Below are 18,638 nucleotides of genomic sequence, written 5' to 3'. Positions count from 1 at the left end.
GGGAAACTTCTGTACCAAGCAGGGCTTATGTCAGAGAGCCACACACTTTAACACACATTACTTCATCACATATTGCAAACTAACGGCTACAGGGGGCGTGGCTAAGCACATTTCACCCAATCAAGAGTCACAAGGGAAATCCTGTTGTTTTAGAGAAGAAGCAGATGCTCATAGTTTGATTAAAGATGACCAAAACAAACAGGTTTTTTTAGTGAATTACATTTTAGACTCCTTTATACAAGATGTAAAATAAATCTCTGATGTCTCTAGAGTGTGTGTGTGTGAAGTTTCAGCTCAAAATAGCACACAGATACTGTTTTATAACTCTCTGAAACTGACCCTTTTAGGCTTTGATTGTAATTGTGGTGTTTTGGTGACTGTCGCTTTAAATTCAAATGAGATCGTGCTCTTTTCAGAAGAGGGCGGAGCTACATTAGTGCTTCATCTAAAACTCCACATCTATAATCCTCTTAGTCTATGCTGACATTATCTTCAGCAGCTCAAACACTCTAATGGATAATGGACAGATGGGTGCTTCTCACTCAGGGCTGCTGTTTATGCTAATGAGGGAGAGATGGTTACTAGTGGGCGGGGCTTTCCCCCTGTGATGACACGTACAGCGGGAGAATGTCAATCAAAGTGTTTCAGCAGACTGATTTAATCAAGTAAATCTCAAACCGACTTCTAAGAAAAGGGGATGACATAGTGATGGCGTAAAGATCATAGACACGACACGTTTCCACCTGTAAACAACCATTTTCTCTGATAAACTTCGAGAGCTGCAGACGGACGGACGGACGGGGGATTTGGACGCCTCTCGTCAACCACCGTCTGGAAAACCTTCCACAAAACAGAATATAAATATGCTGCAGCAAACCCCAGCAACCTACACAAACCACTCATAAAACACACATGTAAACAGACGCATGTGGACATGAGGAGAGCAGCTTCCGGAGGAGCGCAGATGTTAAGCTCGGCAAACTAACACATCTATGTGTGTGTGTGCCTTGCATTCCTGCATTGTGGGGACCAAATGTCTGATTTATCAAGGGTCGCCACAGTGGAATGAACCACCAACTATTCCAACATATGTTTTACACAGCGGATGCCCTTCTAACTGCAACCCACTACTGGGAAACAACCATACAAACTCATTCACACACACACAAATGTCCAAATGTCACTTTATTCATTTATTTTCCTTCGGCATAGTCTCTGATTTATCAAGGGCCACAGTGGAATGAACCACCAACTATTCCAGCATATGTTTTACACAGCGGATGCCCTTCTAACTGCAACCCAGTACTGGGAAACAACCATACAAACTCATTCACACACACACAAATGTCCAAATGTCACCTTATTCATTCATTTTCCTTCGGCATAGTCTCTGATTTATCAAGGGCCACAGTGGAATGAACCACCAACTATTCCAGCATATGTTTTACACAGCGGATGCCCTTCTAACTGCAACCCAGTACTGGGAAACAACCATACAAACTCATTCACACACACACAAATGTCCAAATGTCACCTCATTCATTCATTTTCCTTCGGCATAGTCTCTGATTTATCAAGGGCCACAGTGGAATGAACCACCAACTATTCCAGCATATGTTTTACACAGCGGATGCCCTTCTAACTGCAACCCAGTACTGGGAAACAACCATACAAACTCATTCACACACACACAAATGTCCAAATGTCACCTTATTCATTCATTTTCCTTCGGCATAGTCTCTGATTTATCAAGGGCCACAGTGGAATGAATCACCAACTATTCCAGCATATGTTTTACACAGCGGATGCCCTACTAACTGCAACCCACTACTGGGAAACAGCCATACAAACTCATTAACACACACAAATGTCCAAATGTCACCTTATTTATTCATTTTCCTTCGGCATAGTCTCTGATTTATCAAGGGCCACAGTGGAATGAACCACCAACTATTACAGCATATGTTTTACACAGCTGATGCCCTTCTAACTGCAACCCAGTACTAGGAAACAACCATACAAACTCATTCACACACACACAAATGTCCAAATGTCACCTTATTCATTCATTTTCCTTCGGCATAGTCCCTGATTTATCAAGGGCCACAGTGGAATGAACCACCAACTATTCCAGCATATGTTTTAAACAGCGGATGCCCTTCTAACTGCAACCCAGTACTGGGAAACAACCATACAAACTCATTCACACACACACACAAATGTCCAAATGTCACCTTATTCATTCATTTTCCATCGGCATAGTCTCTGATTTATCAAGGGCCACAGTGGAATGAACCACCAACTATTCCAGCATATGTTTTACACAATGGATGCCCTTCTAACTGCAACCCAGTACTGGGAAACAACCATACAAACTCATTCACACACACAAATGTCCAAATGTCACCTTATTCATTCATTTTCCTTCGGCTTAGCCTCTGATTTATCAAGGGCCACAGTGGAATGAACCACCAACTATTCCAGCATATGTTTTACACAGCGGATGCCCTTCTAACTGCAACCCAGTACTGGGAAACAAGTACTTTTGCTTGTTTTACAGAAAAACTCACTTAATTTTGGCATATTATTTCGTAAAATAAGACAATTTGTTCTGCTTGTCTAGAAAATGCTTCTTGATTTAAGAATGTGTAGATATTTGGACTATAAAAAGTAGTAAAAAAGCATCTTTTGCAGTGTAATTTAAAAACGCTAAACTAAAAAAACCTGAAATGAACAGAGGATCCAGCAGCACTGTCCTCCACTGTGTTAAAAATACAAGAAAAGAAGAGTGGAAAACATCTGGTGGCCTCATCTGTGTGTCACGCTGAGGTCATGAATCACGCTGAACACATTTCCTGTGCGACGCGTCCAGAAACCGACAGCTAAAACAGACCTGCACCCAAACCTCTGCACAAACGCTGCAGGATTATCAGCAAAAATCTGCAATTAAAACTCATTATTTGACTCATTATTTCTGAGAGATTTTTTTTGGTATATTAAAGGGGAGCTATTAAGCAAAAAAACATTTTATAAGGGGTTTAAACACTGTTGTGTGGCAGCAGCGTGTGAATATAACCAGCTTCTAATAGTAAAAATGTATTAATTTTATTTTTTATAATCAGACTTGATTAAAACAGTCTGCAGAAACACTTTGATTGACATTCTCTCTTTGTACGTGTCATCAGAGGGGGAAAGCCCCGCCCACTAGTGGCCACCTGTCCCTCATTAGCATAAACAGCAGCCCTGAGTGAGAAGCAGCCGTCCGCTGTTAAGAGTTTTGAATCTGCCACTATGCTGACACACAGGCATTTATAGCTCCACCCACAGCACGATCTCATTTAAATTTAAAGTGACAGTCACCAAAATGCACAATTAGGATCAATGCCAAAAAGGGGCAGTTTTAAAGAGTTATATTTAAATTAATTGTGTGGCATGAGCTGAAACTTTACATATACACACTACATGGGCATCAGAGACTTATTTTTTATCTTAATTACTAGGTACTTACATGAAAAAATTTGTATAATGTACTTACATTTCGGACCAGGCTGATAAACAATATCATATCAAATCGCAATAAAATTCATGTCGATAGCGATGACAAGCTCTGGACATTTTTACTCAATATTGATCCAATCAGAGAGCAGAAATATGCAACAACAATAATCTATAATTGAGTTCATATTAGAGATTCACAGAATCACAGAAAGTTATCGGCCGTAAATAGGTCACGCTGTGTCACCCATTATTGTTAACATGCTCGTTTCAGTTTCTCGCCTTCAGTCATGGTTGGGATGCACTTTTAAAAGTGGAAGCATTAACAACTTATATTGAAATATATAACGTCAATATAGAAAATAATTATGGAGATTGCATTTTGCCTTATTGCCCAGCCCTACTTATATTATTACCAACCCAGGCTCATTCTGAAAACATAGTCCCGAGGACGTTTCTGGAGACCGCGAATTATGTAGACGGAGGTACGTATGGCTGCATTTCGTTTTTTAAGCGAACGCTGCGGGGCTCGCCAGCTGACCGCTTACCTTCGTGTGGAGGGCTTTCCCGCTGCGACCAGTTTGTCCGGTTAGCTCGTCCTGTGCTTCGGCGGACTAGAGACGCAGAGAGGAGCTGACCACTACGACGACGACCGGGTTCGAGTCCGGGGAAGAGCGGTTCCAGAAATCAGGTAAGAATAAAACAGAATCCAAGAAATAAAGCGAAGAGGTTCATAAGAGGGTGAGAATGTGGTAAAATCCGAAAACGTGGTAAAAAAAAAAAAAAAAATTCGGACGAGGGCTTTTCTTTTTCTGGACGGCTTTTGTAAATCATTGGTTGGGTTTAGGGTGGGCGGATCAATCAGTAAAATCGGTTGGGTTCAGGGAAGGAGGAGGGTGGGTCCAGTCAATCATTCAGCCAGTCGGACAGACAGACGTTCGTTTGACAGCGGCCTCTGGTGGGTTCATGCGAGAACAGCGCGGGCACAAACGGCACTCGTGGGAGACGTCTGAGAAGCCAAAAAGGCGCACACAGCGGCCTCTCGCGGATTCGCGAAAACCAAAAACTGCAAAAATGCATACCTCCTGGGACGTATTTCGCGGTCTCCAGAAACGTCCTCGGGACTACATTTTTAAAATGAGCCTGGGTTGATTATTACATATTGTATTACCAACACAATCTCACGGCAATTCGTAACTTTTGGATTTAGTGGCTAATTCGTATGAATTCGTGCGATCTAATTCATACAATTTAGTATGATTTTCTCATCACCCAATGACGGTTGGGGTTAGGGGTGGGGTTAGGTGCCACGCCTCTTTTTTAAAATCGTATATTTTCGCACGACTGAACTCGTACGAATTCGTACGAATTAACCACTAAACTGACAAAGCGTAAAATACTTACGTTTCCTCGTGAGATCAGGCTGCACTTTTGCTGCTCTTGATGTGGGATACAGGTAAGGTTAGGGAGGTTTTAGGTAGGTTTAAGGGTGGAATCAGGTATAAACAGTGTAATTACAAATGCAATTACATGCAGATAATATTTAAAATATAAGTACAATGTAATTTTTATTCGAATTTTTATTCAATGACGTAAAAATAGGACATAGTGTAGCTCCTCCCCTTTTTTAAACAGCCAATAGCATTTTGTTTTATCACAGCTCTGCCGGTGAGAGTGGTTGAGCTCAAGCGCATCAAATGAAAAGCAAATGAGAAGCCTCTTGAAGGGGGCGGGGCATGTCAGATACTACAGAGCATTTGATTGGTTATGATTTGATGAGAAACTGAAGTATGAGATGACGTCAATAAAATCGTCGATCCATTCAGGTTGAAGTGACACTACAAGCTTTACATGTTTATATCAGTTTTATATCTTCTTAATGCAAATTTTGTCAATGCTTTGGAGCACACTAGCTTACAGATATCTTAAAAACAAACAATACTGATACTAACATCTAAAAAACTTTATTTTACATTTATTTTAAAGTCACTTTATATAAAGTGGGGCTCCTGTTTTTGCTTTGAGAGCTCTACAGAGAACAAAATCCTCTTCCTTATTCTTCTCCCTTTATTTTTCCTGGCTGCACCTCTCAGCACAGGAACTCAATAACTCCCAACAGGAAGTCAATGATCTCTTTACGGTTTCCTGGTGAGGTCAAAGAGCCACAGCTGACCTCTGACCTCTGACCTGTGAATGTGTGTGTGTGTGTGTCTGAAAGCAATGACACAGCATTTAAACTAACCGAAGGAGAGACGGGTCAGCAACACACGCGAACACAAACACTGGTAGAGTAAATATACTCCTGGCCTGATTCTCCATCTGGCCGTTTCTGAGTGCCAGCTTTGGTGTAAGACCCAAAATATGCACTCCAGGTTAACACAGATATTTCCTGTCTAAACTAGAGCTCCAAGTTTAGAAAGAGGCCCGAAAAGAGTACAAGAATGTATTTAGATGAATGATTTATGGGGCTGTATTTTTTCTTCTTCTGCATTTTGCAAATCATTATAGGACTACAGGATTCCAGCCCAGGCTAATTGGAAATACAGTATGCATCTCAGCCTATATTTTTTGTGTAACGTAAAATAAGTTGATCCGGTTACGTTTTGTCGCACGTTTCAGATGACATATGCACTAGAGGGCGCTTTCTACATTTGCCAACCACTTAGGGTATACTCCCAAATGATTTTCACTGCTTGTTCAAACTACTTACTGTTCAAACCACTGAGCCACCGTGCTGCCTGTAACATATTTCAGATGCGAAAAATGTAGACAGCGCCCTCTGGTGGATTTAAATGAGCTGAATCAACACAATTCTTGAGTTTTTTGGGGGGACAATTACCCACTAAACTGACAAAGCGTAAAATACTTACGTTTCCTCGTGAGATCAGGCTGCACTTTTGCTGCTCTTGATGTGGGATACAGGTAAGGTTAGGGAGGTTTTAGGTAGGTTTAAGGGTGGGTTAAGGTGTAAACAGTGTAATTACAAATGCAATTACATGCAGATAATATTTAAAATATAAGTGCAATGTAAAAACATTGCACCAAATGATTCAATTAAATGTAAGTACACAGTATTTAAAGGTCCTGTGAAGTGCTCTGAAGTGTGTATTTTTATTCGATGACGTAAGATTGGGACATAGTGTAGCTCCTCCCCTTTTTTAAACAGCCAATAGCGTTTTGTTTTATCACAGCTCTGCCGGTGAGAGTGGTTGAGCTCAAGCGCATCATATGAAAAGCAAATGAGAAGCCTCTTGAAGGGGGCGGGGCATATCAGATACTACAGAGCATTTGATTGGTTAAGATTTGATGAGAAACTGAAGTATGAGATGACGTCAATTAAATCGTTGATCCATTCAGGTTGAAGTGACACTACAAGCTTTACATGTTTATATCAGTTTTATATCTTCTTAATGCAAATATTGCCAATGCTTTGGAGCACACTAGCTTACAGATATCTTAAAAACAAACAATACTGATACTAACATCTAAAAAACTTTAATTTACATTTATTTTAAAGTCACTCAATATAAGTATGCAACATATTTCAGATGCAAGAAAATGTAGACAGCGCCCTCTGGTGGATTTAAATAAGCTGAATCAACACAATTCTTGAGTTTTTTGGAGAGACAACGTAATTGTTTTATGTTTAATTCACTTAAATTTGAAAAAACAATTGAGTTAACTTAATCGATTTGTGTTGATATTTGCGCATATTTCAGATGCGAAAAATGTAAACAGCGCCCCCCTTTGGTGGATTTGACATCTTAAATGTACAACAAAACGTTCCTGGAGCTACATATTTCACATTTAGCAAAAATGTAGGCTGTTTTTAACAGTCACTATACTGTAAATGTTGTCAGTGTGTGTCCTGTAATACAGCTCATCTCATCCTGCAACATTTCAGTCTCAGCTTTTCTGATCATTTCCAAAAAAACAAACAAAAATGCTTCAACTTGTTTTGTTTTACTTCCCTGAAATCCTTTAATCTCTTTCCCGGAATGTGTCTTACTTTCATTCGTTCATTCAACTCTCCGTCTCTTTCATAAAACCCCAAAGGTGAATTGCCTAAACACTTTTGAGGGCACTTTGGTGCATGAAAACAGGCATCTTATTCATTAAGCAGCTGAAGTGCAGTTTACCAGTCTCTCAGTGTGCTCAATGAACACTCACGGGAGGAAAGCAGTATTATTGATCAGCGCAGCTCAGAGAAACATCAATCAGGAAAACACATAAACAACACTAGCGGAAGACACTGTTCGTTCTCGGCAGGAAAACAGCAAATCTCAAACTCCCTGAAAATGAGCACAAATAAACACCTCTGTGTGGAAATGAGGAGTTAGTCTGAAGATAAACAGCCCACATCTCTTTAAAAAGCTAAGACCAGATATTGGTGGAACAGCCTGATATGAAATTAAGTCACAAAAAATACATTTTAATTGAGCCTTTAGGCAAAACAAATAAAAGTTATATAAAAGGGATGACAAATAATTTAATAATAATTATATAATTATTATTAATATTTATTATTTTATTATTATTTTTATTATTTATTTATTTAATATATTTTCTCACAATTTTTTCTGCCTAAAAGGAACACTTAATTTTAGAGTTTAGAGTTTACAGCTTAGTTTTAAAGCAGTTTTAGCTTAGCTTAGCATAAATAATTGATTTAGATTAGACCATTAGCATCTCATTTAAAAAACGATGTACCAGGAACATTCATTCATTCATTTTCCTTCAGCCAAGTCTTTATTTCAAAGTCGCCACAGTAGAATCAATCGTCAGCTCTTCTAGCATACATTTTACACAGCGGATGCCCTTCCAGCTGCAACCCAGTACTGGGAAACACCCATACACTCTCATTCACACTCATACACTATGGCCAGATTTTTCAATTCCCCTATAGCGCATGTGTTTGGACTGTAAGGGGAATCTGGAGCACCCGGAGGAAACCAACACCAACACGGGGAGAACATGCAAACTCCACACAGAAACGCCAACTGACCCAGCCGGGACTCGAATCAGCGACCATCTTGCTGTGAGGCCACAGTGCTAACCACTGAGCTATACTCTACATACTATACTCTCATTCTGGCGTATTAGTTCCTAGCTAGGTAACTATCTAGCTAGGTTAATATCAATAATATGCTAATATCTTTGCGCCTGCTGTAAAACTTTAAACAGCACAACTATTCGTACTCTTTTTTTTCTTTAGCAAAATGCTAATGGTCTAATACGATGCAATGATTTATGCTAAGCTAAGCTAAAAGTGCTCCCGCCAGGTCAGGATTTAAAAATGGTAAAACTCAACAGTTTAACTTTAGAGGAGTTGTGAAATTAGACCATTCATTTTCCTTCGGCTTAGTTCCTTTATTCATCAGGGGTCACCACAGCGGAATGAACCGCCAACTTATCCACAGATCTGTTATCCAAAGCGCTGTGTTAATATCATTAATATGTTAATATCTTTGCGCCTGCTGTAAAGATTTAAATAGGACAATTATTTAAATACTTTTTTTTATTTTAGCAAAATGCTAATGGTCTAATCAGATTCAATGATCTATGCTAAGCTAAGCTAAAAGTACTTCCACCAGATCAGGATTCAAAACTCAACAGTTGTAAAATTAGACTATTCATTCATTCATTCATTTTCCTTCGGCTTACTCCCTTTATTCATCAGGGGTTGCCACAGTGGAATGAACTGCCAACTCATCCAGCATATGTTTAATACAGCAGATGCCCTTCCTGACCTACAGTATGGCCAGTTCATTCCATTCACCTATAGCACATGTGTTTGGACTGTGAGGGAAACCGGAGCACCCGGAGGAAACCCACACCAACATGGGGAGAACATGCAAACTCCACACAGAAATGCCAACTGACCTAGCCGGGACTCGAACCAGCAACCTTCTTGCTGTGCGGCAACAGAGCCACCCACTAACTCTAGGGACATCAGAGACTTTTTTTCATCATGTAAAAAGGACACTATTTTATTGTTTTGTAATCGACTCCCAGCGATACTAATTAGCATATGCATTATTTAGCATGACTTTCCTCAGGTCTGCCTCATTAATATGCAGCTATGATAATATGAGGTGAGCTTACGGTGCAGGCTGAGCGAGATGTTGATGGTCCTCTCCTCGCTGAAGCTCTTGAGTCCTGCGATCTTGGCGCACTTCAGATGCGTTCCCGCCGGAGAGTCGCCCACGTTGATCCAGCAGACGGTTTCCTGCGTGTACAGGAAGTCCATGGCCGTGGTCTGCTTTGTGGTGATGTGCAGTGAAGGGCTGCTGGAGCCGCTCAGAGACGTGATCTGGATGTTCTGGGAGTTGGCGATCAGTAAGACGGGCAGACGATCCACAGGCACTACACACACACAATCGTGTAGTTAGAGCTCGGCACATAAAAAACATGCTGTGATTTTAAAAGTTTGCATGAACTGGATGTTGCTGAGATGTTTATTACAGAATGTTGATGTGTTTTCAAATAAAACTGAATATTTAGTAGAGGGCGGGGCTTTCTTTTTGCACTTTCAACTGAAATGGAATATTGAGTAGGGGGTGGGTCTTTCTTTTTGCGCATCATTCCTGACATTCATTTGAATGAGACTTTTGTTTCAGTATGTTGATGTATTTCCAACTTATACTGAATATTCAGTAGGGGCGGGGCTTTCTTTTTGCGCTTCCAACTGAAACTGACTATTGAGTAGGGGCGGGGCTTTCTTTTTAAGCTTCCAACTGAAACTGAATATTGAGTAGGGGCGGGGCTTTCTTTTTAAGCTTCCAACTGAAACTGACTATTGAGTAGGGGCGGGGCTTTCTTTTTAAGCTTCCAACTGAAACTGAATATTGAGTAGGGGCGGGGCTTTCTTTTTCAACTTCCAACTGAAAATAAATATTGAGTAGGGGGTGGGGCTTTCTTTATGCACTTCCAACTGAAACGGAATATTAAGTAGGGGCAAGGCTTTCTTTTTGTGCATCATTCTCTGACATTTATTTGCATGAACCAGAAGGTGCAGAGACTTTTATTTCAGTATCTTGAGGTACTTTCAATTGAAACTAAATATTGAGTAGGGGCGGGGCTTTCTTTTTGCACTTTCAACTGAAACTGACTATTGAGTAGGGGCGGGGCTTTCTTTTTAAGCTTCCAACTGAAACTGAATATTGAGTAGGGGCGGGGCTTTCTTTTTCCACTTCCAACTGAAAATAAATATTGAGTAGGGGCGGGGCTTTCTTTATGCACTTCCAACTGAAACGGAATACTAATTAGGGGCGGGGCTTTCTTTTTGTGCATAATTCTGACATTTATTTTGCATGAACCAGAAGTTGCTGAGATTTTTATTTCAGTATCTTGAGGTACTTTTAATTGAAACTGAATATTGAGTAGGGGGTGGGGCTTTCTTTTTGCACATCATTCCCTTACATTCATTTGCATGAACCAGAAGTTGCTGAGACTTTTGTTTCAGTATGCTGATGTATTTCCAACTTACACTGAATATTTAGTAGGGGCAGGGCTTTCTTTTGCGCTTCCAACTGAAACTGAATATTGAGTAGGGGCGGGGCTTTCTTTTTGCGCTTCCAACTGAAACTGAATATTGAGTAGGGGCGGGGCTTTCTTTTGCGCTTCCAACTGAAACTGAATATTGAGTAGGGGTGGGGCTTTCTTTTGCGCTTTCAACTGAAACTGAATATTGAGTAGGGGCGGGGCTTTTTTTTGCGCTTCCAACTGAAGCTGAATATTGAGTAGGGGCAGGGCTTTCTTTTTGCACTTCCAACTGAAAATAAATATTGAGTAGGGGCGGGGCTTTCTTTATGCACTTCCAACTGAAACTGAATACTGAGTAGGGGCGGGGCTTTCTTTTGCACTTCCTAACTGAAACTGAATATTGAGTAGGGGCGGGGCTTTCTTTTTCCACTTCCAACTGAAAATAAATATTGAGTAGGGGCGGGGCTTTCGTTTTGCGCTTCCAACTGAAAATAAATATTGAGTAGGGGCGGGGCTTTCTTTTTGCACTTCCAACTGAAACGGAATATTGAGTAGGGGGCGGGGCTTTTTTTCGCATCATTCCCTTATATTCATTTGCTTGAACCAGAAGTTGCTGAGACTTTTATTTCAGTACGCTGATTTGCAGAGGTATTTCCATAAACGGAAATTGAGTAAGGGGCGGGGCTTTCTTTTTTGCACTTCCAACTGACATGACATATTGAGTAGGGGGCGGGGCTTTCTGTTTGCACTTCCAACTGAAATGACATATTGAGTAGGGGGCGGGGCTTTCTGTTTGCACTTCCAACTGAAACTGATTATTGAGTAAGGGGCGGGGCTTTCTTTTTGCACTTCCAACTGAAACTGAATATTGAGTAGGGGCGGGGCTTTCTTTTTGCATATCATTTCCAAAAGAGCTTCATGGGTAACACTTTACTTGACTGACTGTTATGACACCTTTATAACCATGATGTGACATCATGAATATTAAATTGTATTCCCGCTTATGACGACAGTCCTTTTAACATTAAGAATTTGTAGATATTTGGACTAGAAACCAAACAAAAAAGCGTCTGGCGGATCAGTCAGCCATGATGAATGAAACTGCTGATGTGTGTCAGGGAAATGGAGAAGGGTTATTTTATTTAATCTTATCTTGGCCTGTTTGTCTCACCGTTCTTGGCCTTGCAGGATCTGTTGTCTGGCTGGACGAGATAACCTTCCACACAGGAGCAGCTGTAGGAGCCGTCTGTGTTGGTGCACGTCTGACTGCAGGTGCCGTACACCGTACATTCGTCAAAATCTGAACACACACACACACACACACACACAAGTATTTTCAACTAAATTAATGACAATTTTCAGTGATTATTACATAATGCACATATTTAAAACTCAATTTCATCTATCAAAACATGTGTGTGTGTTTTTGGTGTGTGTGCATACCTATGTGTGTGTGCTTGTTTGTGTGTATGGTGTGATTATGTGCATGTATGCATGAATGTGTGCACATATGTATGTGTGTGCGTGTGCATGTGCTTGTGTGTATATGTGCACGTGTGTGTGTGTTTGTGCATGTACATGTGTGTGTGTGTAATTTGTGGGTGTGTACGTGTGTATATGATTGTGTCTACATGTGCATGTATGTGTGTATGCATGAGTACGCATTCAAGTGTGTGTGTGCATGTGTGTGCATACATGCATGTATGTCTGTGCGTATGTGTGTATGCATGTGTGTATATACATGCATGTGTGTGTGTGTGTGTGTGTATGCCAGCGGGTGTGTGCATGCGTGTGTATGTGTATGCATGTTTGTGTGTTTATGCACGTTTGTGAGTGCGTATGTGTGTGCTTATGCATGCATGTATTTGTGTGTGTTTATGCATGTGCGTCTATGTCTATATATGCATGCGTGCATGTGTGTGTGTGTGCTGCTGACCTTTGCAGGTCTTTCCATCTTGGCTGATCTCGTATCCGCTCTTGCAGAAGCAGACGGGGCCGCCGCGCGTCACGCCACACTCATCCTGACAGCCGGAGAGAGTACAGTTGTGCGCCAGTTCTGCAGAGATCAGAGCAGAGGACACACACACACATATACAGAGGTCAGAAACATGAGCCAACACACACTGTCAACTCCAACACACTGAAGAGACCAGGAAAACACCCAAATCAAAAACAACGCATACGATGAGGAAAAATAGATGAAACACTGTACCATTTTCTGCATTATCCAGGGCAAAAGCGTACTATAAAGGTGCTGTATGTCCGTTTTTGACTCTTCTAAAGCATAAAAATACCATAATATGCGTCAGATCCTGTCTTCCATGTATGTTTGTTTGCGTCATGTGACCTTCCCCATGTGCTCCTTTGTTCTAGTTCCCGCCATTAGTTAAAGTTCATCTAATATTTCAATTTTTGGGAGAATGTTATTAACAAAAATGGAAGCAATATCAAGATTAATCTACCCAGCATATTCACTAGGTGTACCAGAAAGATGTATTAAACAAATCAACAGAGTTGATTATGATTTTATTTGGAACAATAAGCAACATTTAATTAGAAAAAATGATTTGGTAACGTCAACAGAGGAAGGGGGGGGGGGGGTTGAATGTTATTGATTTTGGCGTAACAAATGGAGTAATTAAGTTAAAATGGTTACAAAGCAGGGGTGTTGCTAGACATAAAGCTCTACTGGGGCACCCCTCCGACCCCCACCCCACTTCGAAAAATAATAATAATAATATATTTATATTATTTATTATATATATATATATATATATATATATATATATATATATATATATATATATATATATATATATATATATATATATTTAATAAATTTTCATTTTAAATAAAAGTATTCTTGTTATTATACAATTATTATTCTAAATAATCTTAAATGTAACTGGAAAACACTGTTTAGACACAACTGGAGCGATGCTAAGGTCATTGAAGAAATCTTTTGCATGAATATTAATTTTATTTCAATGAAATTCTGTAGAAAATTTAATAAAATACAGAAAAAATGATGTTTTGTGAAATGATCTGTTGTCTCAGACTTGACACATGGCAGAGAATTAGGTTTATTAAGTCTTTACCTCCCTGACTCTTCATCCCTCCTTTTTGTTCATACAAATAAATCTATCAGGAGGCACGCTTAGTAAGATCACCGTCATATTGTTTAAACTTTAGTTTTGTCGACTAGCTAAACTAAAAAGGTCATTACGCCGGTTTTAAAACGCATGAGCGGTGCATGACAAGCAAGTAGCCTACTTTTTTGGCGCGCATGTTAACTACCGGGACTCGCACCGGCAGAAGAGCAGCACGTGCGAGAGGCGCGCGGGTTCTCTGCGCACACGCGGAGATGCGTCAGTTTGCTTTTTGATTAAACACATTGCTTTCCCCAGCGTTCGTTCGGTTGCACATACACTCAGAAAAATAGTCCAGCTGCTTGTTTAAACTACATATTTAAAATGAGTCGAAACAACACAATTCTTGAGGTTTTCTTTGAGACAACTTAATTGTTTTATGTTCAATCAACTTAAAATTGCAAAAGTCATTAAGTTAACATATTCGGTTTTCATTGGGATGACATGAAGGGATTGTGTGGAACCCAGCATTTTTTACAGTGTAGAGAATAACGTCTTTATTTCGGGATTACCACTCTTAATAAAAACACTTGCATATGAGGTAAATCATATCTCAATGCATTTACTGGGGCACTTATGTATTTTACATAAGAGGAAATCTTTATTTTTTAAAGACTGGTTCGACAAAGGAGTTTGGAATGTAATTCATTTAATGGATGATGACGGTAATATGTTGTGTTTTGATCATTTTAAGTCAATATTCAATTTTAATTGTTTATGTAGAGAATTCTCTTTGGTTGTGAAAGCTATTCCTGTAGCTTTGAGGAATTTAGTTAAATGTATAGTGCAATACCCTACTGAAAAAACAGCTTAAATCAGCCTAGGCTGGTTGGCTGGTTTTAGCTGGTCGACCAGCCTGGTTTTAGAGGGGTTTTGGCCATTTCCAGGCTGGTTTCCAGCCATTTCCAGCCTGGTCTTAGCTGGTCAGGCTGGAAAATAACCAGCTAAAACCAGCTTAACCAGACTAGCCAGGGTGAGAGCCCAACCTAAACCAGCTATGTCCAGCTTAAACCGCTGGTCAGGCTGGTTTTAGCTGGATTTAGCTGGTCATTTTCCAGCCTTACCAGCTAAGACCAGCCTGGAAATGGCTGGAAACGAGTCTGGAAACGGCCAAAACCCCTCTAAAACCAGGCTGGTCAACCAGCTAAAACCAACCAACCAGCCAAGGCTGATTTAAGCTGGATTTTTCAGCAGGGTACTCTTCTGTAATACCTACTCTGGTTGATTTGTTTATTAATAATTATTCTAAGTCTTAATAAGTCTTGAGATCACTACTGACACAAGTTAATTAGAAAATCGTAAAGGGAAACGGAGCGTACTCGTAATTTTAAGAGGGCACAATTCCAAAATCTGTGATTAGAACAGACACAGATACGACATTTGCTTTGTCTGTTTGTATATGACTGATAAATTCACGATGGGTGTACTTTACAAACACGTAATACAGTTTCATCACGGACGCGAAGACCTGATTACGAGTACGAATCAAACAGCGACACTCCACTGTCAAAATTACGTCACCGCTGTCACAGGCATTAATAAACAAGCGAGAGTCATCGATCAAAACGGCGCGCCTGCTGGGCACTCGAGCTCCCACATACCGTCTCAGGTAAGATTTGGGCTATTCCCTCTTTGAGAAATGTCTGTCATGAGCTAATTTAAGTTAATTGCATGAATTGTGACCTAAACTAAAGTGTTAGCAACAATATTTTGGTGCTGCAGGAACATTTTGTTGTACATTTCAGATATCAAGTCCACTAGAGGGCGCTGTCTACATGTTTTCTTATATGAAAGATGAAAGAAATTTATATTACTGATTCACTTTAAACAACACCACACAAGCACAGACACACCATATTAACACACACACACGTATATCCACACGAACAGACGCACACATGCAAACACACACACACTGATGGACTGATTCAACAGCTTACACTATGCGAATATGCTAACGGTTACCAGCACACAGTAATATTAGTCGAAACCCTCCCCGTTTCAGCTCCAGCTCAGTTCTGCTGACTGCACATGGAGTATTTGAGTTCATCATCGACACACGTCATATTTCTGACATCAGGACTCTTCCCAGAATGTTCTGAAGGAGAAACAATGTGGCTGCTAGCTTAGCAAAGCACTAATGACAACTGTTGAAGCCAGCAGTGCGTGTGTGTGTGTGTGTGTGTGTGTGTGTGTGTGTGTGTGTGTGTGTGTGTGTGTGTGTGTGCGTGTGCGTGTGCGTGTGTGTGTGTGTGTGTGTGTGTGTGCAGTGAGTTCTTCACTGATAATCCCTAAGAGGATTGAGTGGAAATTTGACAGGGATTTTGCTTTAACTTTACATTTCACAACAAGATGGTGAAGTGTGTGTAAAATTTGAGTCCTCTGATGGGTGAAACACTTCTTTCTCTTTCTTTCTTTCTTTCTTTCTTTCTTTCTTTCTTTCTTTCTTTCTTTCTTTCTTTCTTTCTTTCTTTCTTTCTTTTTTCTTTCTTTATTCTGTCTTTCTTTCTTTCTTTCTTTCTTTCTTTCTTTATTCTGTCTTTCTTTCTTTATTCTGTCTTTCTTTCTTTCTTTCTTATTTCTGTTTTCTTTCTTTATTCTTTCTGTCTTATTCTGTCTTTTTATTATTTCTTTATTTTTTCTTTATTCATTCTTTGTCTTTCTATTTATTTTTTCTTTATTTCTCTCTTTTAATTATTTATATCTTTCTTTTTATTCTTTCTTACTTTCTTTCCTTGGGCGAAATGGGGTCCAACCCGGTACTACTAAGGTGTACCTAATAAAGTGGCCAGTGAGTGTACATATATATATATGTAATCTCCCTTTCATGTGTATTTTATTCAGTTTTGATCATGCTTTGTTTTAATTTCATTACTGTTAATCTATTCAGTACAGCATGTTGGTCGGTATTAGTTGTGTTTAATTGTGCTTTAGAAATATATTAAAATTGAAGAAATATTTATAAATGAAACAAGACATGTAGCTAGAAATGTAGGTTATATTGAGGTACGATTCTTACTATTAACTATGACCTTTGTAGTTGGGTTTAGGTATAGAATTAGCGACGTAGAATGAGATCATGCAGAATATGTGCTTTAATAAACAGCCATTATTTTAATAATAGACAGGAAATAAGCCTCTACGCTGTAAAAAAATGATTGTGCCAAGTAGTTATGACAACTTAATATTTAGTGTTACGTTAACTTATAGGGATCGAATGGACAAATGGAACTATGTTTTGTTCTATATTGTTTTTAGCTATCTCAAAATCAGTAATGCCAAGAACTGTCTATCAGATCTATCAGAACTGTCTATCAGATCTATCAGAACTGTCTATCAGATCTATCAGAACTGTCTAGCAGATCTATCAGAACTGTCTATCAGATCTATCAGAACTGTCTATCAGATCTATCAGAACTGTCTATCAGATCTATCAGAACTGTCTATCAGATCTATCAGAACTGTCTATCAGATCTATCAGAACTGTCTATCAGATCTATCAGAACTGTCTATCAGATCTATCAGAACTGTCTATCAGATCTATCAGAACTGTCTATCAGATCTATCAGAACTGTCTATCAGATCTATCGGTTATGGCATGTTGTTGAAAATATTAGAAATATATATTCCCAGTAACATGATCATTTTGAGCAGCTCCAAAACATGTGCAAAACCAATAGTGGCAACTCTAGCCCACACCAATCACATGCCAGGTCCACTTCTGGAAATACCTTACTACGTTTTGGTCTGGACCATGTAAACAATGTATGACGTTAAATTGTATGAGGCCATGCCTTGCACGTACTGATGACCTGTGCATCTGTTCAAGGTCTATCTCCCATTGTTCATCCATAATTTCAACACCATCTCTTTACTCAGCACACTGACTGTGTTAGACAGCTGTAAGTCCGGTATATACAGACAAAAACCCCAAATGTAGAAAACACGAGTCTACAGTGATGAGTATTCAGGTCACGGATATGTTCAAGTGTTAAACTTCACACTGGAAAAGCAGCAGACCATATGCACTTCTCTCTCAGTCTATACACACTCGTGAAACACCATGCATTTTTAAGTGCGACTCTTTTTTGATGTTATTTCAGCCAAGTGCTCTCCTCAGATACACCTGCGAGAGGCTGAGATGAGAGAAACGCCATCGGCAGGGAAAACACTGAAAACCAGAAGCAGCAGCTCTCATATCAACATCAGCAAACTAACATTCAATCATTCATTTTCCTTCGGCTTAGTCACTTAGTCACAGGGTCGCCACAGTGGACTGAACCACCAACTTATCCAGCATATGTTTTACGCAGCGGATGCCCTTCCAGCTGCAACCCAGTGCTGGGAAACACCCACACACTCTCACATTCACTCATACACTGCGGCCAATTTAGTTCATCAATCCCCTATAGCGCATGTGTTTGGACTTGGGGGTAAATCTGAGCACACGGAGCAACAGTAACTAAGGAGGGCGGGGCTTAGCGAAGGGTCAATTTAGCCTTCCCAATT

General features: G+C 39.9%; 1 protein-coding gene across 1 annotated transcript in view; it reads right to left on the bottom strand.

The window, feature by feature from the left end:
* lrp1aa (low density lipoprotein receptor-related protein 1Aa) overlaps positions 1-18,638 on the bottom strand; it is a 239,829-nt gene that overhangs the window by 152,621 nt on the left and 68,570 nt on the right. The window contains exons 4-6 of the mRNA XM_056467699.1: positions 12,917-13,036; positions 12,152-12,280; positions 9,601-9,861 (exon numbers count right to left, since the gene is read on the bottom strand). Of these exons, the coding sequence (XP_056323674.1) occupies positions 9,601-9,861; positions 12,152-12,280; positions 12,917-13,036 (510 nt within the window). The remainder of the gene's footprint in view (positions 1-9,600; positions 9,862-12,151; positions 12,281-12,916; positions 13,037-18,638) is intronic.

The sequence above is a fragment of the Danio aesculapii genome, chromosome 11 (genome assembly GCF_903798145.1).
Source record: "Danio aesculapii chromosome 11, fDanAes4.1, whole genome shotgun sequence".
In the NCBI taxonomy this organism is placed as follows: domain Eukaryota; kingdom Metazoa; phylum Chordata; class Actinopteri; order Cypriniformes; family Danionidae; genus Danio; species Danio aesculapii.
The sequence above is the reverse complement of the archived record's forward strand: the minus strand, read 5'-3'. Positions and strand labels throughout refer to the sequence as shown.